The 26,546-nt window shown below is 40.2% G+C and overlaps 1 protein-coding gene across 2 annotated transcripts in view; it reads left to right on the forward strand.

The window, feature by feature from the left end:
- Positions 1-24,343, forward strand: part of PIP4K2A (phosphatidylinositol-5-phosphate 4-kinase type 2 alpha) — a 199,203-nt gene extending 174,860 nt beyond the window's left edge. For both annotated transcript variants that reach the window (XM_034760282.1, XM_034760283.1), the window contains 4 exons: positions 11,141-11,254; positions 18,194-18,437; positions 19,489-19,592; positions 22,052-24,343. In XM_034760282.1, coding sequence (XP_034616173.1) covers positions 11,141-11,254; positions 18,194-18,437; positions 19,489-19,592; positions 22,052-22,132 — 543 coding nt within the window. In that variant the 3' untranslated portion in view covers positions 22,133-24,343. The remainder of the gene's footprint in view (positions 1-11,140; positions 11,255-18,193; positions 18,438-19,488; positions 19,593-22,051) is intronic.
- Positions 24,344-26,546: the final 2,203 nt, after the last annotated feature.

A 26,546-nucleotide genomic window follows, 5' to 3' on the forward strand; every position in this document is an offset into this window, starting at 1 on the left:
CTCCAGGTACAGGGACTCGGCCATGAGTCTGCATCTGACCCTGACACAGTGCAAGGGCCAGGCCTGCACCAGAAACACCCTGGAGCCCTGCCCCTCTGCACCAAGTGCATCAGGTGTGGGTGTGCAGGCTCAGTCCAGCAGGATCCAAGTGTGGAGGGGCTTAGTGTGGGGGGATCCAGGTGTGGGCTGAAAGGTTTCTGTGTGGGGCAAGCTGGGTGTGGATAGCTCAGTGGGAAATCTGACTGCCCAGGGGCTCGTTGGGGGGGTTCTGGGTGCAAGGGCAATGGGACTCTGCAGGGGATCCGGGTGAAGATGGTTGGGGCTCGAGGTGGGAGGGGACTTAGTGGGGGATTGGGGTATTGGAGGAATGGGGCTTGATGCAGTGGGGGTCCACGTGCAGCTGGTTGGGAATCAGTGGAGTAGGGGTTTGAGTGTGTGGGGCTCATCAGAGAGGTCCAGGTGTGGGGGGGTAGGGCTTGTCAGAATGAGGGTTTAATGGGCCTGCTTAACGGGGGAACCCCAGCTGCTGCTGAGGAGACACCGTATGCCGGGCTTCCGCTTCCCCCCACAATTCCCCTATCCCTTTTTCTTTCTCCATCTCCCTCCCCACATTCCCCTCTCTCTCTGCCCTATTCTACCCCCTATTGCACAGAAAACAGGAAGGCTCACAGCACACAGAAGGGGAGCACAACTGGTACTAGAACCTAGGAGGCGGCATTCAGCTGCATAGTCAGCAGAGCTAAGAGGTAGCCGCCTTCTGCTGGGCAGCTCTGCGCTTGCAGATATGAAGGGGGGGTAGTCGCATGTAACCCCGTGTGCCCCCCATGCCTTGCCTCTGTTTGGAGGAGGCAGTCCCCCCCGAAAACTGCACCCATTGTCGCCCCTCTCATCCCCCCACACTCGGCTTCCCTTTACTTCCCTGCCGTTTTCAGCAGGGAAGCACAGGAATTCTGCGGGGGAAGAGGGTTCTGTGGGTGTGAAGTCACGCAGAATTCCCCCAGGAGTATACAAGAGCACAAGCAACTTCAATGGCATCACTTCAGAAAGTGCCTGTACTTGACATGTGCAGAGCAGCTATGTGGAGTTCCATCCACATGTTCAGGAGACAGTGTGCTCAGGTGCAGAACTCCTTTGCTGACACATTCTTTGGGACAGTGGTCCTCCAGATGGCTCTGCTGTGAGCATCCCTGCACCCTCCTCCTTCTTGAGTACTGCTTGTCAGTCACCTATATTGGAATACACACACGGATCAGCACTGGAAGAAGAGAAAGTTACTTACCTTGTAGTAACTGGAGGTTCTTTGGGACGTACAGTCCCTAGCTGTATTCCACTACCTGCCCTCTTTCCCCTCTGCTTTACTGGATTTGTGGTAGAGAAGGAACTGGAGAGGTTTTGGTCCTCTCCAACCTTTATGCCCTCAGTCAGAAACGCAAGGAGGGCAAGGGCACATGAGAGGACCAACAGACGCTGCTTGTGAGAATTCTTCAACTCTGGGTGCATGGAGCACATGCATATGCACAGTGGAATATAGATAGGGACTACACATATTGAAGAACTTCCCGTTACTGTAAGGTAAGTTTTCTCTTCCACCCATGCAGTCACTTTCCATTAAAATTGGTGCTTATAGTCTTTTCCTCCTCTCCCTAAAATATTTCTTTGATGCGTCACACAGTTATAATTGATATAGTGTATGTTTGTGGTAAACTGTATTTTGAAATTTCTTATGACATGGTTGCTTTTCAATTAATAGTTACTCAAATGAAGAAATAATTCTCAAGTTAAATTAGAAGGATTCAAGTGTGGGTTTTAATTTATTCCAGGTGTCCAGCTCAGTTAAAAATTGATAAAACAGGGGCACTTCTGTGTTCAGTCCTGCACGTTCAACTTCCAGCAAAATAATGTTAACCATTGGAACTCATCCTGAATTTACGTCACTGAGTATTGAAAAGGAGTGCACTCATCTGTGCAGTGCCCATCGCTGCCTCCCAACTTCCTAACCCGCCTGCAACTTCCTATTACAAATCCCCGGTCCCAGCTGCTAAACCCCTCCCCTTAGAGCAATTCACACAGCAAGATCTTAAAATCAGCCTTCCATGTTCACAGCTGGTGGAAACCACCAATAGCCTGCGAAACCCCCAGATAAATGCCCAAATGATTCCCCTTTCCTCTATAATAATTGTTTGGTGCAGACCTTCCTGTCCAGCTGCAGAACCCATCCAAGATACTCCAAACTATTCAAAATATATTTACAGAAGCTCCCCGAGTTACGCAAGCATTCCGTTCTGGAACGCCTTGTGTAAGTCAAGTTTTGCGTAAGTCAGGAACGTATCTCTGACAATTACGGGGGGAAAAAGCGCTTACAGAACGTTTTCCATAAATCCGGATTTCCGTAAGTCGGGTTTGCACAACCCGGGGAGCGTCTGTAATTAATACTCAGCATTTCTTTTTCAGGATACAATCTTCTGTCCTGTGAACACAATGTAGAAAAGCAGCTGAAAGTAACAAAAAGGCTGAAGTTATTTAACATTTATAATTAATTTATAGAACAAGAAAATTTATGTGCAAATTAAGCTGGTGCATGGAGCCTACCTTCTGATAACAGGCATTTTTATAATAGCTTGGAAACCAAACCGGTTGACGAACTATGGGCCCAATCCTGCAAACTTTTAGACATGTGAGTAACTTTACTCATTTGAATAGTCCATGAAGTCAGTAAAATTACTCACATGCCTAAGTGTGGGCAGCATGAGGCCCTATATGCATACAGCATATTGAAATCCAGCCTGGAGTGGAAGGCAACCACTAATTGTCAGACAGCGCACTTAACAGCAATAAAGAGGGTACATTTTGGCCTGTTGCACCTAGGTACAAACTCTTGTTCATTCAGAAAATACCATGGAAATGTTGCAATATTTTTCTCTGATTAAATGCAAAAAGGCTATATAGAAACAATTAAATCTCAATCATTGGGGTTGGTAAGAGGCACAAGTCATTGTTTATATCCTTAAGTATACAGATTTTTTTTTTAAACTCAGAAAATGTACTTTTTAGGAAATTAAACAGGAATTGCAATAAAAATGACTCACTAGTTATCCAGGTTCTAACATTGACTATCTAATTCTGTTTCATGTGCATACGAAAAATACTGCAGTTATTAGGACAAAATTATACACATAAGTGATTGACCTTTTAATTTTTTTTAATTGCTCATGTCTGAGAAGTGATTATGTAAAATGGCACCTTCTTATTGGGTAGATCTTCTCCTTTGTGTATTTAGAGTCTCAACTTTAACTTTAATGACAAAATTTAGATTTTTAGTACTTTTTCCACCTGTTAGCATTACAGTTGACACAACTAAAAAGAGTGTGAATTGGATTCTTTTCCCTTGTGTTCATCACAAGCAGAATTGCTTACTATATTTCAATGTTAGACTTGTGCCACTGAGCCCATAATTTGAAGAAAATGGGGTGGCAATTCGAGGCCAGTTTTGGCCTACAGAGCTCTCATTGGTGGTGATGCAAGAGAATGAAAAATTCGGCTTAGCTCTGTTTCCACAATTCCATTTTTAAATAATCACGCTTCCCAGTAGAAATGCACTTTGGCCCTATCCTGCAAAGTACAGAGCACCTGCAGTTCCTGGTTCCTTTGATTGGAATTGTGGATGTACATCACTTGGCAGGATCAAGCCCTCTAAGACCTAAATATGTTTGCGTCTTGGTATATAAAACCTCTAATATCTGAATTAATAGTTTTTAATTAAAACCTATTATCTTAAGTACTATAGATTAAACTTCCTGCATATTTGCTAGTTTCATACTTAATAGGAATCTGATACATTATGTGGTCAGCTAAGTCATTTCTCTTGAGCTTGACCTGGATATTATAAAAGGTCCTAATGTATTTTAAAACTGATACTGTGAAAGTGTATTATAAAATCAGATGACTTATGTTACATAAAAAGTACAAGTGACATTGAATTAACCTGTCATTATTTTAATAATTGTACAGTTGTTTTATTACTTAGTACACAATGATTTTTATTAAAGATCTGGGTAAGTTTTGTTAGTGGCCAGAATCCACTTTTTACATTTTGTTCTGTACTTTCAGCAAATTTAATGAGCTTTCAGTGAGAAGTGAACCAGGAACATTAATTATGTTTAATATAAAACCAGAATAAATTAACATTTCACATGTTGTCCATGCATTTTAATTTTTCAGAATGTCACACTATAGATTAGGCATTGTGGCCCCAAATCACAAAGGTACTTAGGCGCCTAAATCCTGAGTTTAGGCTCCCCTGTGATCCATACAATTCCTGCTGAACTCTGTAAGTGCCTAAGCTCATTCGGTGCCTATGTTCTTGGAGTAAAAGTTCCCTCAGCACCTCAGTTGTGCTGCCTCACTCTAAGCGTGCAGACATCTATCTCCTGCCTAAGTCTGAGGGCGATTCGCAAACTGAGAGAATGTAGGCAGACAAATGCCTATCTCATGTGCAGGGCCTGAACTGGTGGGTGTGTCTAGAGACCACCTGCCGGATTGGATCCCATTCAGAATGTGTCCGCTTGAGGAGGTGAGGTGGTGGCAGTGGCAATGGCAACAGCAGCTATCTTATAACATTTATCTCACTTGTTAGAGTGCTCACCTGGAATATGGGATACCTGGGGAGGGGGGGTATGAATAGGGGTCTACCACACCTCTCAGGCGAATGCTCTAAGCACTGAGCTATGGAAAGTTCTGATGTGGGACTTACTCAGTCTCTCCTGTTGAAGCTGTGGATAAATAATGAAAGAGTGATTGGCACAGGGTGACTGAATGCTGGGGTAAAATAATAGTGTATGTTAATTAAATTTGTGACTGAACTCCTTGGGGGAGAATTGTATGTCTCCTGCTCCATGGTTTTATCCACCTTCTGCCATATATTTCATGTTATAGTAGTCTCGGATGATGACCCAGCACATGGTGTTCAATTTAAGAACACTTTCACTGCAGATTTGACAAAATGCAAAGAAGGTACCAATATGAGATTTCTAAAAATAGCTACAACACACGACACCTCTAGGTTTAATAGGTTTAAGACTCTAAGTGCCTTCCAGAATCTGAGAGGGACGACGTGTGGAACATTCTGCCAGAAGTCTTAAAAGAGCAACACTACGATTCTGAAATTACAGAACACGAACCACCAAAAAGAAGAAAAACCTTCTGTCCGTGGCATCTGACTCAGATGATGAAAATGTCAGACCTCACTGCTTTGGTTCGTTATCAGCATAGAAACGTTCTCTGGAATGGTAGTCAAACAATGAAGGGGCATACTAATGTTTGAATAAGGAAAAGTTATTTACTTGTTCCCATAATATAAGAACTAGGGGCCACCAAATGAAATTAATGGGCAGCAGGTTTAAAACAAATAAAAGGAAGTTCTTCTTCACGGAGTGCACAGTCAACCTGTGGAGCTCCTTGCTTGAGGAGGTTGTGAAGGCTAGGACTATAACAAGGTTTAAAAGAGAACTAGATAAATTAATGGAAAGTAAGTCCATTAATGGCTGTTAGCCAGGATGGGTAAAGAATGGTGTCCCTAGTCTCTGTTTGTCAGAGGGTGGAGATCGATGGCAGGAGAGAGGTCACTTGATCATTACCTGTTAGGTTCACTCCATCTGGGGCACTTGGCATTGGCCACTGTCAGTAGACAGGATAGTGGGTTGGATGGACCTTTGCTCTGACCCAGTATGGCCGTTCTTATGTTATGTTCTTAGCATATCTGGCATGTAAATACCTTGAAACATCGGCTATAACAGTGCCATGCAAATGCCTGTTCTTACTTTCAAGTGACATAAATAAGAAGTGGGCAGCATTATCTCCCATAAATGTAAACAAACTTGTGTCTTAGTGTCACGGACTCACAGATCATGCCCACTCTTGGCTGCGTGCGGTCCGTGAGGGGTCCCCCTTTCAGTGCGACAGCCCTTTTCGGGGGTCCACTCTCTCTCGGGGTCAGGCCCCTCCACCTCCTGGAGCCGCACCTCTCTGAGCCTTAGAACATCTGTCTCTGCTGTGGCCCCCCGCAGGGAGTCCACTTGCTCTGGACCCCCAGGGCCTCCACCCCCAAAGGGGTTGATGCAACCCTGTTCTCTAGACCGGAGTGACTCTCGGCCAGCATAAAACAGGAGGATTTATTGAAAGTTGAACACAGCACAGGAAACTCTCTGGGCCTCAGGCCTGGCCTCCCTCAGCGCAGTACATCTAGGTCTCTCTGCATCCAGGTGGGCTCCGCCTGCTCCCCCTCTCCAGCCCAGAGCCCTCCTGCTTCCCAGCTGGGCATCTGAGATCACCGGCCCCAGGCCCCACCTCTGTCCATTGTCTTCTCTCCAGGTAAACAGGGTCATAAACCGGAGCCGCCTCTCCTCGCTTCTGTCCTCTGGCTGGAACCGGCTGGTTAGGTCACTGGGTCCTCACTCTGCAGCCCATTGTCCGCCCACTGGCCAGAACCGGCTGTGTCTCCTTAGGCCTCCGGGTTGCCAGGTCACTGATCGCTGGGGTATCCATCCTCCCGGCAATCGGCTGGGTCCCCAAGTCCTCTCTCCAGTCCTCTGCAAAACAAATTCCCTCTCCTCTCACCTCATTAAACCAGTAATACCCAGGGAAACTGAGTCCCACCCCCTCCACATGCAAACCATTGAAACCCCACCGAAAACAAGAAAATCCCCCACTTCGTCACACTTAGCAATTGGCTGAACAAGAAGTAGGACTGGGTGGACCTGTAGGCTCTAAAGTTTTACAGTGTTTTATTGTTTAAGTGTAGTTATGAAAAAAAATCTACATTTGTAAGTTGCACTTTCAGGATAAAAGGCTTGCACTACAATACTTGAATGAGGTGAATTGAAAAATACTATTTCTTTTGTTTATCTTTTTTATGGTGCAAATATTTGTAATAAAAAAATAATATAAAGTGAGCACTGTACATTTTGTACTCTGTTGTAATTGAAATCAAAATATATAATAATGTAGAAAACATCCAAAATATTTAAATAAATGGTATTCTATTATTGTTTTGCAGTGTGATTAAAACTGCGATTAATCATGACCTTTTTTTAATCTCGTGATTAATTGCGATTAATGTTTTTAAATCATTTGGTAGCCCTAATTTCTAAACAATGTACCTACTTAATTAATATACCTGAAAAGGTGAAGATTAGCCAGGAAAAGCTTTTTAGTGTTTTATCCTTTGCACTGAGAACCTCTGTGCCACAATGACCCACTCATAATAAAACCTTAGGTTTCTGCTGAAAATCAAATGAAGGCTTAAGAAATTCAGCTTGAATTGTGGAAAGGATGAGTATGTGCCTTTTAGAAACACATACTTTTATTTGTAAAATCCACTATGCTCTTCTTGCATTCTTAAACAGAGGATTAAAATGAGAGCAAAGACTCAGAGTGAAAATCCATTATTAATTAAGTAGGAGTAGTTACGTGTTCGTCTCCTGTGCAGCTTTTCAAATATTTAGTTCTTTAATTATAGTAAATGTTCATTACAGTGAATTACAGTATCAGTGATTCTTTCTCTACCAAGGATTTTTCTTCACTGGAAATATTTGAGACTTCATCAAAAATTGTCAATTATTTCACTAAAGCAAAGTCTCTGCAATTTTTCACGTGAATAGAGTTTTAAATGCTCACATGAAAGGAGGTGCATTTTCCCATGTCTAAATGGTACCCACTTCAATTGCCCTTGTGCATTGGTAGAACATACATATCCCCAAATCTTTGCCTATCTCTTAATACAGTATAGGTTTTTAAATAACTGTTAAAACCCCATTCCAGTAATTAATCTGTTTTGTTTAAGTTCCTAAATCTCTAATGCCCATCACTTTCACGGACATTAATTCAGTAACTTTGTTGATGGTGGGTAATGGTTGTTAATACTAATTTTGTATTACAACAGTACCCCATCTTGCCAAGTTCTGTACAAACATATAGGAAGACATGGCCCCACTAAAAAAGCTTATGGTTTAAAAATACCAAGAACAGGAAATGAAGTGTGCAGGCAAGAGAAACAGCATACATGGTCAGTGTGACAACTGGCATGCAATATGTTTGTTCCAGGTTTATTTTAAATGTCTATAAATTGTGCTCAGCTATTCCTCTTCCAAGCCATTGTTAGGGCTTGGGGTTTTTTGTTTTTTTTTTGTTTATTTTTTAAATACCTCATTTATAGTGTTACTTAGTGTTCAATCTATGAATTTAGATATTTATATGGCTTTCATCACCATAGCATCTCGGTGCTTCACAAGCATTAATGATTTTCACAGCAACCCTTTAAGGTAGGGAAGTGTTATCATCCCAGGTTTAAAGATGGGAACTGAGGCACAGAATGGTTAAGAAGAGACGTTCGAAGGCACAAAGGGAAGTTAGACACCCAACTCCCACTGAAAGTCTCAGTACAGGGAAGAGTCCAACTCCCGATGTGCCTTTGAAAATCTCCCCCTAAGGCCTTGTACTGAAGGCTAAAAGGGTATGTTTTTCATTTGTGTTAGCCAATATGTCTTTAAACATGATTGGATTGTCAGTGTTGTAGTAGGGGGAGGGATTCCTAGGCTACTACATGGATCGCTAATATGCCTTCAAATGTTTTAGCCTGTATTTTAATAAGCATTATGAGGGCTTGTCTGTCATGGTAAGCTAACTGGAGTGAAAGACACGCCCTTTTTAACCCATCAAGACAAGGCCTAACTGCCTCCCCCAGTGTCATTCAGGAAGTCTGTGGCGCAGCACAGAACTGAGCTTGGTGTCTTAACCGTAAGACCATCCTTCCTCTGCTTCCCTATCATTTGTTTAATGTATTAATAGTCCCTGTTTGTTAAAAGTGTCGTTCTAAATTAGCTATGCCTTTTTAAATACAACAATATTCTAAAATCAGGATTATAGTGACTTCTATGCTGGAAGGAAAGGGAGTTTGGTTGCTTTTATTTTTTCATTGCGTTGTCTCAAGTTTTCATCTAATTCCATATCAGTCTCCTTCCTCCAGTCTTAAACATCCCACTCACTGGATCCTTCTGGCTTTGGCAGCGTCCCTCCATCCTCATCTGCCAAGTCAGCCTACATAGTTATGTAATCATTTCCTAGATGGAGAGCAATAAGCTTTACAGCTGCTAGTCCTGAATATTTTATCTGCTTTTTCCTCTTCTTTTCCATCCCAAACTACTTATCCAAGCTGGCCAGGGAGATAATTGATGTATTCTGTCACATTATAGTAAACAGCAACCCACTATTTGCTTCTAAGAAACCTTCCAGATACTACCCTAACGCCTTTGGGTTAAACACCAGAGTGCTTCAGACTGAATTTTTCTTCTCTGAAATCTGGCATGGATGGATGGGAACCTATAATTCCTTCTCAAATGTCTTTTTTTTTTTTTTTTTTTTTTTTTTTAACAAAATGGGAGGGACTCTAAGAACAAAGTTATAGGACATTTTAACAAGGTAGAAAGTAATGTATCCAAAACCTGCCAAGTTCAACTTTCCCAAAGTTCACGGTTGTTGGGATCTAAGGGTTCACTTTGGGCCTATCTCTATTTAAAACTCTTCAGGGGTTTTTTTTTATTTGTTTGTTTTTTTAATATTCTCTTGGTATGCAGAGAGGGGGAGTCATTTTCTGAACAAGGGCAGCTATGTTATTCACACCAGGGTGAATAACACACAATTCACAAGAACAAACCCAAGGAAAGGAGTTTGTTGCTATTGTGGAATTAAAGCATCCCATCACCTCTTTTGTTTGGAGGCAAGAGTTTTTCAATAATAGAGGGAGATATAAAAATATTTGTGAGAGTTAAATTTTGGGGCCTGTCTGCTATGATAGTGTCACTTTTTGAATCCTTTGCTTTTTGTGTATCGGTGGGAGGGGGAAATAGAGGAAAAGAACCTCTAGGCCACTTTTTCCTCCTTGGATTTATGAAGAACAAAATAAAGTGGTACATTGGAAAGTACTGTATTCAATAAGGTTTATAAGCAATGTGTTGGCATGTTTTTCTTGAAGCTACAGGAAACATTCCCGTAGGCCGTTGTTAACTATGGGGGGGAGTTCTATTTGCTTTTTAGGTATTGGGGGGTGTTCCCCCCCCCCCCTTATTTACTCTCAGTAGAAAGACTTGCAGACTGGGGGTGAAATCTTGGCTCTATTGAAGTTAGTCACAAAGCCTCCGATCCACAAGGGTGCTTAGGAACCTAAACCCCAGACTTAGGTGCCTAAGTCATTGTTTTAGGCACCAGTGCAATCCACAAAACTCATGATAGGCTGACGCCTAACCCTATAGATGCCTAAAGTCACTCAGTGCCTAAATTTTCTCAGTAAAAGTTTTCTTGGTGTCTAAGCTTCTGCCTCTGGGCATGCGCATTGCTGCCTCACTCTACTGTCCAAACAGCTACCTCCTGCCTAAGCACCAGGGCAGACCACAAACTGGAGAAAAATAAGCAGAAAAGTGCCCACGGTGCCCAATCAACTAGGCACGCTCAGGGGGTACCTGCTAGATTGGGTCCCATTCAAAATGTGACCAGAGAAGGAGGTGGTGCTGCTGTTGCTACTTCCCACCTTCTGATATTTAGACTAGTTGTTAGTGCACTCACCTGGGATGTGGGACACTTGCCTGAAGGGGGAGAGAGGTTTTGAACAAGGGTCTCCCAAATCTCTCAGGAGAGTGCTCTAACCACTTAGGTATGGGAATTCTGATGTGAGGGTCCCTCTCCCATTGAAGCTGTTCCACTGGATGGATAATAATAGTTCCTTCATAGTTAAATTTACTGAGTGAGTTCTGTAATTAGCAGACATTTTTACAACTTTGGTGAACTGTGAAAGCAAATTAAAATTCTGTTAAATTTGTGAACAAGTGAATATGATGCAGGTGTATTTGATTACACTGAATGAAGCTTTACCTATCTTCATTTGATGTGTTAGTGCTTTCAATTGTCATAGCTCACTAGTGCCCTCTTTTGGTCATTAGTGACATCTTGTATTTGGGGTGCGGTGTATATTCAGTCCTGCTGTGACCTGAGCATAACCTTTTTCTATGGATCCAGATTGAAGAAGCAATTTCAATGTACTCATATTTGTGTTCTAGTTCCTATTAATTGGTTTTGGGTTTTGCATTTGTTTTAGGCCAAAGAGCTGCCAACATTCAAAGACAATGATTTTATTAACGATGGCCAAAAGATTTATATTGATGAAAACAACAAAAAGGTGTTCCTTGAAAAGCTCAAAAAGGATGTGGAGGTAAGAATGTAATCTGCTTGATTTTTATATAATTATACCACACTGTGCAACAAGTCATGTACAGCTGTGCAAAAAACTTTTGTAGTTCATAAATGTATTGGGTAAAAATAAACTTGTCCGCACAGACAATTAAACTTTAAATGAAACACAATCTTCGATTTCAGGAGTGATCACTTAATAAAGATCCCTTCTACCATAGATGGTTGTCATACATTGTCCATGTCCTGATGACGTGCTTGGATTTAAAATGCATTACAGGCATAATACCACATGGAATGAGCTAAGTATTGTTAGTTATATTTTACAGATGGGGAAACTTGAGGCACAGAGAAGTTGTGGCTTTCCCAAGGCCATACACTGAATCAGCAGCAGAGAACGCAGGTCTCCCAACGCCCATTCCTGTGCTTATTCCATCTGCTATTCAATTTACCTGTCAGTCGTCTAGTTTTATACCATCCTAATTACAGTAGTATGAGTGCCTTAGGTGTTTGTGTACACTTCTTCTCGTTATTCTAATACTGTATGCTTCTGCTATATTGAACACATAGTCAACATTCAATACAAAAATATTGGTTTGTGCTATTTTTAATACTAATTCTTAAAATGCTGATTTGGCTCTCAGAGTAAAATAATTTTATCATAGCGATCTATTCAGTAAATAAAGTTAAGAGGTATTTCCCCATCTTTAGAATAGAACTGATAACTCAGGCTTACAGGGCCTTCGCTTTTTATATTGAAATTTTTTTGAACATTGACATAATAGTCTGATATTAGCATAGCTCTGGGATGTGTGTTTAGCAGTTAAAAGCTGTTGCAAAGCAGCACAGAATATTGTGTGTGTAACATTTACAGAATGGTCTGGAGGTTAATTTCTCATCAATGGGGTGATAGATTTTGATATAATTCATACACATTCATATATTCACAGGTGTATATAAAATATATTAATCCAAAGTATTTGTCCTCCAATTTTGAGCATCTTTAGGATAGGTCAAATTTTAGACTTAAATTCTTGAGCCTTTCTTTAAGTATGTAACATTTTTGCTGACTAAATTTTTTACAGTAAATAGGCCGCACACAAGATGTAAAGAAATGCAATGAATACAGTAGCTGTTTTATCTCCAAAATATGGATCGAGTGTGGTCTGCTACATAGCTTTCGTTTACTATATTTTAAATATGATGGCAGACTTTAGAAGGTCAGTCTTAGTCATATTCTGAGTGACTTTTATAGTGTTTACACAGTTTTGAAATCCATACAGAAGGATCATTAAATTTGTATGCCGACAACTGTGGTGAAGTGACTTGACATCTGATCCCAATAATGGGAGGACAAAATTTAACCTTATTTTCTTTTATCAGTTATCCTTTTCTCATTTAGATAGGCAGTTCTGCTTAACTGCTCAAAAAAGTGAGTGCAGTTTCTACCCAATGCATAAACTCCCAAGTTTGAGAATGTATTTTAAACAAATGAATAACATATAATAAAATTTTATTCCACAGTATTTACAGTTAAATACACAAAGTATAACAGTCTTCAGTCTGTACAGTTTAGCTTTCCCCCTTTCTCAGTGAGTACTGACCCCACTTCTCTGTAACTATGGGTTTATCTCCCACCTCCCCTTAAGTTCCAAACTCCTTGAGCTAGCTGTCTGTTCCCACTGTACTGACGTCCTCTACTCCAGCTCCCTATTAAATTCCCGCCTATCTGGCTTCTCACTCTACTGAAACTGTCCCCACAAAAGACACTAAGGAACTCTTCTTCCCTTACAAGTGTGAGGATCTCTTCTCCATGCTGAGTTTCTTCAATCTCTGCTGCCTTTTTACACTTCTTATTGAGACCCTCTGAGAGTGTCCATTACAAACTGTCCTTTCCTACTGTTTCCTTCCTAGTTGCTCTTTCAGCCTGACCATCAATAGCTCAATCCTCTTTCTCTGTTGGGGTTTCTCAAAGAGTTGTCCTTGGTCCCCTCTTCCTGCAACTGACCTCATCCACACCTGTGGAATCTCATCACCTCTGTGCTAACACTCAGATCTACCTCTCCATCCCTTACTTCTCCCCCTCTCTCCCGGCTCACATCTCTTCCTGTTGCTATCATCACCTCATGGGTGTTCTCTCACTTCCTTAAACTTCCCCCTAATCCTTCCTCCTGCTCCCTTTCTTCATCAGCATTGACAACTTTATGCTCCTCCCTGTCACTCGAGCATGCAATCACGGTATTATCTTTGATTCCTCCTTTTCCTTCTCTCCTCACAACCAGGATCTTGACAAATCTTGTCATTTCTTCTCATGAGAGGGGTCCCTGAAGAGGGGCAGGAAAGGATGCTGGTAGATGGTAAGGAGCTGAACTGGATGGAATAGCCAGTGGAAATTACTTCTAGGATCCATCTGTCTGAGGTGGTGAGCTCCCAGGAAGGCAGGAAATGGGAGAGATGATTTTACAGCCCTGAAGGTCCAACTGTTTTAGCTCCTTATCAGATAGTGTTGAATGGGACTGATGTTACCTGTTCTGTTCATAACAGCCTCCACTATCAGAGAGTTGGGAGTAGAGTGGAAGAAAAGAAATACTGATCCTCTGGAGGTGGGGGGAGTAATTCTTTTTGTTGACTCGTTTACATATATGTGGGACAGTGGCTGGAGTCTGCCACATTGTGTGTGTTGGCGTAAGCAAAGAATCATTGATGGACAAGGCAGTCTTGCCCTGAGGAAGTAAATGAAGGACATTCAACAAGGTGTTTTGTGTTCCCTGAATCTCCTCTAATGGACTTGTAAGGTGTCTGTTACCCTTTCTTATGAGTTCTTGAAAAGCCTGGAAGTAATTGGGATAGAATGGCAGGGGAGGGATGACAGCCTTGTCTATTGATGAGGAGGATTTGTGAGAAGGTGGAGTTTTTTCCTCTTCCACTAGTTCCTGCTCTGGAGGATGTATCCATGGGGCAAGATCTATAGGTGTCGGTTGATGTTCCTGACGTGAATGACCTCTTTTGGGATGGCTCCCTGTAGAAAGCAATTCTAGTAAAGCCTGTGGTTTTGAACTTTTTTTTGATTTGCGGACCCCTAAAAAATTTCAAATGGAGGTGCAAACTCCTTTGGAATCTCACACATAGTCTGCGGACCTCCAGGGGTCCGCGGACCACAGATTGAAAACCACTGTTTTATGGTAATGACAGTCTTTTGTGGACCCTTTAGACATAGGGACCACTGGTTGAACACCATTGCAGCAAGCCCATTGTGGCAGAGCATAAGGGAATGGTGCAACATTGTCCTTGCCATTGGTATCAGGGCATACTTCCTGCTACAAGCTCCTTCTTCAGTGTGAATTTCTAAGGAGGGAGGTTGGAAGGTGGAGGAACCAAGTAAAGACCCTTCTGAATCAGATGAGGTGTCATCCCCTATACCGTTGGGGCAGAAGTGAGTATATATTGGTGGTTAGGTCAGTATCTAGCCCTGGGAAGAGACCTACAGTTGAGTGGTACTGAGGTTAGAAAGGGAGGCTGGTGAAGCCATGCTGGAGAAAGTCGTTACTGTAACAGCTGGAAGTATCTCTTGGATCCCTCAAAAAGTCTGCAGGGGGACTGTGTCGGTACTGAAGGGTGAATCACAGTTGAAGAAATGGATGGAGGATAAGTAAGTTTCATGAGGTTGGGTCAGTATCGGTAGGGAGTACCTCTCATTACCTCTTCATAATGGTGATTTGGGCTCTTTGAGGATTTGGAGGTTCTCATGAGATAGGTGCCTGGATGTAGTAAAATATTAGGCGGTCCCGGAGACTGCACCTAAATAGGTACAGTATGTTTTTTGCTTCTGGCTATGGAAGTTGGTACCAATAAGGACTTTGCCTTGGGTTCTGGCTTTTGGAGGCACTAAGTCAGGTGTCGATGTCAGTGCCATGCTGGATAGCTTCTTGGTACGTGATGAGGTCGTCTTAGTCGGGTACTGTGTTCGTGGTACCAGAGGGATGGGAGCCTCAGTTCCATATTGGGACATGGTCTCCTGAGACCCAGATCATGGAGGTGTCTTTCCCCTTTTCTTGTTTCGGAGAATAAGGTATTTTCTTCTTGGAAGGTCTGGGGAGTATCCCTGAGCCTCCAGGATCTTTGCTCATTGCAGAAGCCGAGGTGGTCGGTGGAACCGATGTACCGGGAAGAGACTTGGACCCCGTGGAGCTCAGAGAGTGCTCCATGAGTAGGAGTTCAAGTCTGTCCTCCCTCAATTTTTCAGATCTGTTTTTAAATCCTAAACAGATTTTACATTTAAAGGGAATATGGCTTTCTCCCAAACCGCAGACGCAGCTTGAATGTCTGTGGCTGAGGGGAAAAGACCTGTGGCAGGTCTGGCAAGGATTGAAGCCCCGGATATAGGGCATAACCTGCACTTGAGGCCAGGAATGTGGCCTAGGGGAAAAAAAAAAAAAAAAAACAGGAGTCCAAAATGGGCAGACAAGGAAAGAGGGCAGAAAACTTGCTCAAAGCATGAACTCGTGCGAATAAAAGAAAAAATAACTAAGAAAGAACTAAAAGAAAAAGGGTACAAGAAAGTGAGGTGTAGCAAGTTGCATGGCTCAGCTAACAGATGCTGTGATGCACCGTCACAAGCTGCAGGCAGTTGAGAGGGAGCTGGAGTAAGGTGGGTCTGCCTCTACCGAGATACCCTCATATCTTCCTGTATGGCAGGTGTCTTCGTTCTCCTTCAACTCTTTCCTCAAGCCCATTTTTTTCCACCTTGCCTTCCACTGTTGACTTCCTGTTCCATGTGACATATGTCTCTCCTCCTCTATCTCTACTGAAAAATACAAAAACTAGTATGCTAATGTTTCATTTAGATTGTGAGCCACTCAGGTCAGTGTTCATGAAGAGAATGTGACCTGGTTCTAGTCCTATGTTATGTAGAACTTAGCAAACTGTAGGTCCAAAAGCTGTATTGCCCACTTTCAGTGGGCACAGCATTTAACACATTTCTCTCTGTGTGATTCTTGAATTGAGCCTGCAGTCCAAAGGGAAAGGAATGTTGTGGTCAGGCCTTAATGATGAACTATCTTATGAAACAAAAGTACAGCTGATAACATGGTGTTATGTGGAATTCTGGACAGCAGAGACAAATGACTGGCTAACAGTGAGACTGATCATTCACAAGAGGGAAAAGATGTTCCTTTTCCTGAAGACTTTATTACTAGAACAGGGTGATACAGCAGGCTATGCTTGACCTTTGGGCTGTTGCATTCATGTTTACTAATTACAGTATCACATTAGTAGCCTCTTCATCCAGATAAATACACACATTTTGCCTCAAATGTTATCTAAAATATTTGTAAAAGATTGTAGCTCCAGTGGGATGAAGATAAATCTAACCCTCATTTGTATATTTGGCTATGTATGTGAATTGTGGGTGCTTATGAGAGTGACTACAGAAAAGCATGATACAGGCATTGTGCAAGCTGCCCAGCACAACTCTGCTTGTGCATCTTAGTGTTGATTTATAGCATCTGGGTCCCTGACCTCCCTTGAGCCCCCAGTGCTAATGATGTTATAAAGTGTAATAGTGAGTTTCAGATAGCAAAATAATAAAATACATTTAAAACAGGGTGGATTTGATTTAAATCAAATTGATTTAACTCATGAGTTAAATCATTTAAATCACTAGTCAGGAAGACTCGATTTAATCATGGATTTCTACATAAAAGTGCATTCTTGTTGATTGTTATAATGTTAACACACATTCTTCACAACTCAGATATAGATGTAGGTTTCATTTTTAGAAGGTACATTTTTAAGTGATTTATTTTGAAAACTTTTCAGATTAGCTTTACAGCTATATCAGAAAATGAATGATTGTTTGATTATTTCATTTACCAAAGGTAATTGAAGCAGATATTTATGAAGTCACTGGGAGATGAACTATCTCCAATTCAACAGGCTAATCATTAATATTTGGAGGATTTTCTTGCCATGCTGTATTAGGAGGAGAACATCACCAGACAGACATTTAAATTATTTTATTTAACTAAAACAACAACATTAAGTATTCTGGATATTTTTCTTCAACATCAAACATATAATATTTTAACAAAACAAGCATATGTCCCTCGCTTCTCACATTTATCTCCAGACTTCTTCTCTTTGTCCAGATCTATTCCACCCCCAACAATCTTCTATTCATTGAACTTTTTGACACTTTGCACATTTAGAGAGAGGTAAGGGATTGACTCTGTGTACACACATTTGCGGAGGGACAATAGAATTGAGGTCTGCTATTTCTCACCTCTATATATTATTTATTTATTTGAAAACATTTTTGCTGTTAACAAGCATGTTACCTCTGGGGAGACGTCCACAGTTTGGGAACTGCAAAACTGAGCATCTTTGGTGGTGTTTTCTAGACTGAGCACTGAGTCCCATTGGGTAGATAGAAAGATTAACCTAAAAAATCTATACAGAAGTCTCTGGAACCTTATAAGATTGGGTCCCTAATCCATGAACTAATGGAACTCCTTTACAAATCTTTCCTTAAATGTTACATGCATATATTGTTACATACTATAGAATTAGAATTTTTAATCCCTATTCCATGATGAGATATCTTTGAGCTATAATGTTTCTTAATTAAAACTATCTTTAGATAAGTTTTTTCCTCAAAAAGCATTTTATCAAAAAAATCCAATTTTTTTTAAATCACTGATTTTTATCCATCCTGATTTAAAATGGACATTTTTGTCTACTCCCACTGCCTCTTTCCACACTTCAGGTTGTCCCCTCTGTACTTGGCATAACAATCCTGAAGATATCCCTTATTTTAAATCCAGTCTTAGCCCCCATCCCAGCCACCCTCTCTTAGAGATATTTGCTCTTCTTTGTAGACCTTCATTTTTACATACTTTCCTATGTTCACAGTCAGATCTAAGACTTCACTGTGATATTGACATTGCTTATTATCACCTTCTAGTTCCTTGCTCAGTTAAAACTCATGGACTACAGCTTGCTGCTTGGAATTCATGATGTTGAGAGAGCTGAACAGGAAGAGGTAGAGTGTGAAGAAAATGATGGAGAAGATGAAGGGGAAAGTGATGGGACCCACCCTATTGGAACGCCTCCAGACAGTCCAGGAAATACACTGAACAGCTCACAGCCTTTGGCTCCAGGGGAATTTGATCCAGCCATTGATGTTTATGGAATAAAATGCCATGAAAGTAAGCAGTATTGAATATTTGTATGTATGAGATGTTTTTATTCTTGAATCAAAAACTCAAAGCCTTTATAACCACATAAAGGCAAAATTATATTGCACAATATAATCCATTCTGTAGAAAAGGAAATTAGTTCATTTTTGGTGCAACAGAAAGTTGAAGGCATCTATATTGTGGGTTTGATACTTAATATAATTTATTTCTTGGCTATTGTAATGTCTGGAAACACAGTAAAACAGTTTACGTACAGCCCAAGCAGCTAATGTACTTGCTCAGCTGTTTACAGTGCTGCATCCTGTGTGGAGATACAGGGATTCTTAGAATCCAGGAGAAAAGCTCCTTTGTGGGGTGGAAATCTATTTACTGTACATAACTGTTTTTTACGGTGGTAGATAAGCCAATACTGTTAGCAGTGGTTCAGAAAAAAGCAAATCACTGCTTTGACCTATATGTCAAAGACTTTACTTCTAAAAATATTTGTAGACTTTGAGCCCAGTTTTGTAGTACTAATAAGAAAATGTCATATGGAAGACTGTTTTGCATAAAAAGCAAGTGAGCTTTAAGGTAGTCCATACCACTGAGCAGGAATGCTTTCTATTTAAAGTTACCATGGATTGTTCAAGGCAGACAAAGTATCTGCTTTCTATCAAGGCCCTGCCTTGTAAACATATTGGTAAATCCATTTTTCTACCATTCATAAATGAAATGTGATCTTAATTGTTGAAACACAAGCACTGTCTACAAAATATATACTGTATGTATTTGGCCATTTTTCTATATTTATATCCCAGAAATAATTGTGGATGAAATGAAAATGCGTGTTGGTTTTAACGAGGAATATTGGCTTATGTCTTCTAATGTTGCACTTTGCATTATCTTTTTTTTCATATGTATGAATGCAGCTAAACTATTTAAAAAACAAAACAAAAGGGCCTGAGCCTAAACTCTCCCTTTCCTGAAGATTGACTTCATTTTAGTCACATGTCAAAAGAAGGAATCTTGATTAAAACACTTGTAAAGACATTCTGACTGCAATACGTTTGTCATTCTGCAGATGCACCTAGGAAGGAGGTATACTTTATGGCCATTATTGACATTCTTACTCATTATGATGCAAAAAAGAAAGCTGCCCATGCTGCAAAAACTGTTAAACATGGTGTAAGTATCTGTTTGTTTTCTCTAATTCCATTGCTGCTTCTGAATATTTGCTATTTAATGCCCTGCTGTAGCATAGTTTTGGGAATTTATGGAAGGATGCAAAATAAGTCAAGTTTTCTTTTTAATTTTGTTAATTAAATATTTAAATAATTGTGATACAAAACTAGAAAGTGATTGTTACAAGTTAAATATTAAGAGTGAAAATGCCTTCCCACCCTCACAAGCAGTGTTCATTATTGGTGAACACTACAATAGCTGCTGCATCATTATATCATTTCTAGATATTGAGACTTTTTTAAATTGGGTTTATAGCAATAAACACCTGAATATATCCGTTGCAGAATGTGGCAAGTATTTATCACAGTGGCTTTGGTTGTAGGCTAGAGTGTCCTCTCAAAGTCCTACAAAGTGAAAACTCTTTTTCACCCTGTGATTGTATTAGGAAAGAATCTTAAAAATACTATGCCAGGTGCAGATAAATACATAATTTATAGTGTACTGAATTATTTTTCCAAATAGCCAACACATTAAACTTTGTTACCAAGTTAAAGAGCAAATCTCAGGAGCTGAATAGCCTCTTACTATTGCAAATGCTCCATAGCGCAAAGCACAGCTTTGCCAAAAGATAGCCTAACCCTTTAATATTGTTGATTTGAGCAGTGGTTTTTACCTAGAAGTCATTCATTTCTTTTTAAAAATGGTTAAATATAAAGAGAACTCTGTGTGCGCAAGTCTTCATTTAGGCCTTGATCCTTCAAACAGATCTGTATGGCAGACCCTTGTGCTCATATGCAGCCCCACAGAAGTCACTTATGGATTAGATTGCATGATAAAGAACATAATGACTAGGTTGTGCATTTGTTGACCCAATCTGCTGAGAGTTTACTCCAAAATGTATAATATGGTTTACTTTGTAAGGCTTTTAGTAAACTACAATTTGGGAGGGGAGGGGGAGCATAAAAAGTCAAATGTATTGCTTTACTACCTTAAAATCCCTTGTCTGAAGGATATGTGGTGTTGTAAATACAGATAAGGCAATATGACTATCACTATTTGACCATAAAGGTAGTTAAGCTCTGGAATAAGCTTTCAAGGGAGGTTGTGGAATCCCCACCACTGGAAGTTTTTAAAAACAGGTTGAACAAACACCTGTGAAGGATGGTCTTTGTTTACTTGGTCCTGCAACAGAGCAGGGAGCTGGACTTGATGACTTCCCAAGGCTCCTTCCAGCCCTACATCTCTATGATTCTGTCATTGTGGGCCACCATTTTAGGGCTTGATCCTGTAAACATGAGTAACTTTATTCAGTTGAGCAGTCACATTGACTACTCAGTGAGACTGCTCTTGTAAGTAAAAATGCACACATACAGTAAGTATTTGCAGTATCGGGCCCTTAGCTATCCTTTTTGTTTAAAAAAAAAAAAAAAAAAAACTGGAGAACATCGTTCTTGATAGTATCAGTTGTTTTAGAATTCTCAGCAATAAATCCCAGTAATGAATTTGTAAAGATCATTTCTGTCATACACTATAAAGACAGCTGAAAGTGGAGGCAGCCCTTGTACAATCATCAGCTGATGATTACTAACAAAGTTTAAATTGAATCATCTTTTTAAAAACCCACTCACTTCTCTCTGAAATATTTTATCTACTATTGTTGTAAGCAATGCCTAGGATTACAATAACTGAAAGATTAGGAAATGCATTTTTCTCTATTTGAAGGGTTTTTTACCTTCTTCATTGCACAGCATTTAATGTGTATTCAATTTTACTGCTCAAGTGCTGATCCAACTTTTATTGAAGTCAATGGGACTCTCTCCATTCACTGCCTCAAGTTTTTTCTCCATATATGTCAAGGGCTTTGAAAACCTGAGATGAAAACTACTGTGAAATCCTGGTCCCATTGAAATCAGTGGGAGTTTTGCCATTGACTTAAATTTAGTCAGAATTTAAGCTTATATGGAAGTGCAAAATTACAAGTTATTGTTATCAACCAATCCAAAAATAGTCTGATTTGTCTTTTCAAGATAAAGTAGCCTATCAGATTGCCATATATTAACAAACAGTGATTACTAGATGTCAGTCCTATTCTGGAGTTATCTTCCATCTGAAGATACCTGTTCAAAGAAAACCTGATGATTCTGTCTGTATCATGGTAATTAAATGCTAGAAATTACAAGGGAGCTTAAAGGTTTCAGAGGGTTAGTTAGGGTAGAGAGAACGTTACACTTTTAAAAGGAGGGGACTGCTCCTGCAGTTATGGCAGTGAGTACAGTTACTCCAGTGCAAAACCACTTGGAGTTCCATGGGATTCTGCATGGGAGTAATTACCTTTGCTATCCTGTTTGCAGGTTCGGGCCCGGGGACTGAAAATTGCAAGGGAGTTTTAAGTAATTGTTTCCATACAAAAATATTCAATTAAAACTGCTTTTCCTCACCTTTTTACTTCTCCCCTGTTATAGGCAGGTGCAGAGATTTCAACCGTTAACCCTGAACAGTATTCAAAGCGCTTCTTGGACTTTATCGCCAATATCTTGACGTAACCTATCATGTTACATAGGACAAACACCAGACCTGGGGACAGCATCGGTGGCTACAAGTGTAGGGAAAAGAAAGGAACTCAGAGAAGTGCTCATCTTGCAGAAAGCCAACCCCCTTGTTTACATCTGCTGGTAAAGATGACTAATTTGGGGTGGAATACTCGCTTTAACAGCTGCCTGATATTCCCAGCATAGTTCTAGCTATTTCTGACTTTTTTGTGTGTGCAAAAAATATATATATAAATTAATTAATTAATTGAAAAGATCAGCTTTACTCAGAGTGCATTGCAATGGCAACACTCAGATGCTACTAGCTGAAATGGAATGAATGAGCAGAGGTGTGAGGGTGGGAGAGGAGTAAATGCATGTTAAATCTACAATATTGGTATCAAATTGTAAACTGTGGATCAGTTTATTTTTTGAGTGAAAGGATGCAAGACAGTATTCATGATAATGATGATAATAATGATGATAATAATAATAATAATAAAACCTTTACTGCGAATGTTACACTTATACCCTGCACGCTGGCACTCCTTAAAAATAGCAGCAACATTAAACCCTTGGCGCTGGAAGCTTTTCTGTTAGCGCCGTTGCTTTTTTTTTTTTTTTTTTTTTTTCCTCATTAGCACATTGCATCAGGAAGACCAGACTCCCAAGAGTCCAAGAGCTAATGTCTCTTGTTTTACGAAGAGCTAATGCCATATTCATGCTGCATATATGTTTTTGCTATCGCGAATTTATGTCAGGGGAAAAACCTGCTTATTTCACTTTTATTACCTGAAGTTTTTTTCATTGTTATACAGTTATATTCTTGCAATATATGAGCTAATAATGCTACAAGGGGGAAAAAAAGCTTATTTGAAGAAGTGCATAGTTTTGGGCAATAGTAGCTACATCTTCTAGCACAGGAAGGTGAGCAAAGTTATAGAAATCTCCATTCTCCTGTAATCTAATGAGAATCCGAATTTTAAATGCTTATATTGTACTGTTTAAACAGTGGTATTTTATTATAAATTATCCCTTTAAAAATCAATCCTGAATTTTACTGTTTACATTATTAGGAAAACAGGGATACTTTTGAATTTCAGTGTTTGTGTACAGTATGTGATTTTGAAGTTTACATGTAAAGTTATTTTGCAGTACAGATGAAGTAATCTTTGTCATCTCTCAAGGTGTAACTTGCAGTAGTGTACTAAAGTAATGTCTCATTCACCTCCACGATAGTCTCTTTTACAATAAACTGAGAGGTTGTTTTTGAGGGGTTTTTGTCAGGTGTTCTTTATCATCTTAAATGACTGGTTTTAGTATTTCCCAAATTTGGTTGTATAAAACATTGCCTAAAACTGTGCTGATCATGTTTAACCTGTTAAAAATTTTAAACCAATGATACTGTATTTACTTTCTTTCCTGTATTTTTTTCTGAAAGGTTCCAAGCTTAAAAAGTGAGACACAAAATTAGACATGCTTAAAGTTTATCTACTTATACACTGTGCTAAAGCTGTGCCTTTAAAGCTCTTCATTGAAACAGTTGTTTTTATAGGCAATTTAGAAAACAAACTCCCACCATAACTTATAACTTAACAACCCAGGAGTGCCAGGATGCCTTCTCCAGTAACTTAATGTCAGTGCTGTTAAGACTGCAACTGTGCATAATGTATGTAGTGTTTACTTCAGAGAAACCTATTAAAAAAGCAGAACTGAATCGTCAGCAGCCAAAGGCAATACCGTCCCTATTGCTGTGTACTGATTTTTTTTTTAACATGGTTTTGTTACCCTTAACTTAGGGATGTTAACAGCACTGTAATGTATGTGTGCACTTCTGTATTGTATGTATTTAAATACATTGATAGTGTGGCTTGATTTTTTTTGTCCCCTCTTCATGACCCCAGTTAACTGTGGCATCTCATGAATGTTCCATTTTCGGAAGTATACTGTGGCTCTTAAAGTTATGAGACTGCAGAGAGGCCCTGAAGTAAAAACAAGGTACACATATGTGATCTGAGTAAATCTTAATTGTTGCTAATTAGTGTATGCTTTTTAGAAGCTTACCTCAAAGCATTCTTTTTGTCTATAACAGTCTTTGTCACTCGTTATTTCTGATAAACTGTTTATTTGGACAGGGTAAGGAAGATTCACATTGTATCTCCTAGAACTAAGTCTACACTCCAGACATGAGCAGGGCTTTATAAAATAAAGCACTTTGATGACTCACTAGGTAAATCCTTTGTCCCTCTGTTTCGACCGCACTTTTGATCACTTGTAGATTGAATTGTGCATACTAAAGCAAACGTATAATTCAAATATGTATCTCTAATGAAAAATCTTCAGTTTCAAATTTTTCTTTGACTTACAGCCTCTTTTTTCCATATTTTCTCTAACTGGCTTGAAGGTTTTTGCCTTTATCTTTGTACTTGAATGTAATTTCTGAGGTAACTCAACCTGTGCTCTGAGAGCAAATATGAAGATTTGTTAGTAGCAATTCTATGGAGTAACATTAAGGTTTAGTACAAAATTGAAACTTCCTCCATGGTGGCTTATTGAAAGAGGGGGTGGACATAAATAATATAACACCCCCAACCAAATCAGTTATTAAAAAGTACTCAGAAGCAGGTTAGAATAATTCTGGAGTTTGTAGACAAAAAAACCCTTTGTGTTCTGGCATCAGTGTTTTGATTGGCAAAGCTTTCCGCACATGATGTTGCCTATGCTGTGTTTCTTTAACGATACTCTTGGAGTGATAATGCCAGAGCCCAAGTCTAATTCACACTGTTCTTTCTTCCATTTTGATTGGGAGTCTTAATGTTGTTTTAATTTTATTTTCTGTTTTAATTTCCTTATTTATCATGGAACTATAACAATATAATGAGCCTTTTACCTGAAGAATGTACATGATAGAACTTGTTCATTTTCTTCATGGGGACAACTCTTGTAACAAAGTCATAATCTTAAAAGCAGGAGGAGGAGAGAGAGAGGAGAGGAGCAGCTCCCTAGTGATCCAGTGAGCCTCTTAATGTACTGTCCAGTCATCACAGGCCCTGCTGGGTCCCCACTAGCACCTCTGCATATGCCCTTGACATAGTCACTCCTACGAGTGTTTGGTTTTTAATGTGAATTTGGTGCTCAAGGAAGTGCAGCACAGGCTAGAGTCCGACTAGTATGGGAAGGTGGTGTGCAAGTGTCCCCAGTCAGCTCTGAGATTGTGCCTCAATTCTAACCTGTATTTTAACACCCATCTCTTGAGCAGGGTGCCAGTTGGGCCAAATTGTGTGCTAGTTTTAGAAAGTGGACTAGTGTCTATAGTGATGAAGGTACTGGCTGTCCAGCTACACAGAAAGAAACAGTCCTTGCCTCAATGAGGTTACTTCAGCAGACTTTTCAATTAAATACTGAACATTCAGGGCCTTTTCCATTACTTCTAAGTGGTGCTTTTCACTCTTTCTCCAGAGCTTCTGGACTTCATCCAGCTGGTCTTTCCAAGAAGTATCCTGCATTCAAGTCCTTTATAGGTCCCTAGAAGGGTTGTCTATAGAATAGAGGGTTCAATCCAGAGTCCAGTTACTCCAGCAGGCCCCTAGGACGCCAGTCCGCATTTAGTATTTTAATGACCACACTGCAGTCTCTCTGGTGGAACCTCCTTTCTGCAGTCCCCCCCTCCCAAGGACTTCTAGGCTGCTGCCACAAATTCTGAACAAAGTGCACCCCACTAGTCTCACTCACGGACCAGTCCTTGACCCCACCCTCTCTAACAGATCCCCACAGTCTGAGGGTGACTAACCCTTATGTGTATGGCGGGCTCCACAATCTAGACCCCTGGCTGGCAGCTGCTGCTCACTTCTTCTAGTATCTGAAGAAGGCATGGATCATCAGTACATGCCCACATGGTACTGTATCCACTGGGGAGGGGCAGAAAGTCATTTCTATACAACTTCAATTACATTTTTTGTTTTGACTTTCATTTGCTGGTCTGAACCTGTGTGGATGTTGATTATATCCAAAATTTGTTTGTATTTGCCACATTAATGCAAGTTCTACAGCCAAAGGAACAGAAATATGTTTTCCAAGTCACAAGAGGTTATTAGAAACCAATAGTGCCAAACTTAATCCAAGTTTATTATCTGAAATTCAGCTCAGCTCTAGCATTTACCTCTTTTCCAAACATAAGATGAGTGGGCAGGTGCCTGTACCAAAAGGAACAGTTACTTTCTGGTAATGGTACTTCACATTCTTCCCTTATCTATTCTTTCCCTCCTTTATTCTGGCTTCTTCTGAAGTTTACTTAAGTTTGAGGGGGGGGAGAAAGGGAGTTGCTGACTCCAGTGGGAGGAGTTGTCTTTTTACCTCCTATGGTAGGGTTTACATTTTTTTTCCTGATGAATGGAGAAAAGGACTGTGAAAACTGCCAGTAATTGATCTT

Source organism: Trachemys scripta, chromosome 2 (genome assembly GCF_013100865.1).
Source record: "Trachemys scripta elegans isolate TJP31775 chromosome 2, CAS_Tse_1.0, whole genome shotgun sequence".
NCBI classification, from domain to species: domain Eukaryota; kingdom Metazoa; phylum Chordata; order Testudines; family Emydidae; genus Trachemys; species Trachemys scripta.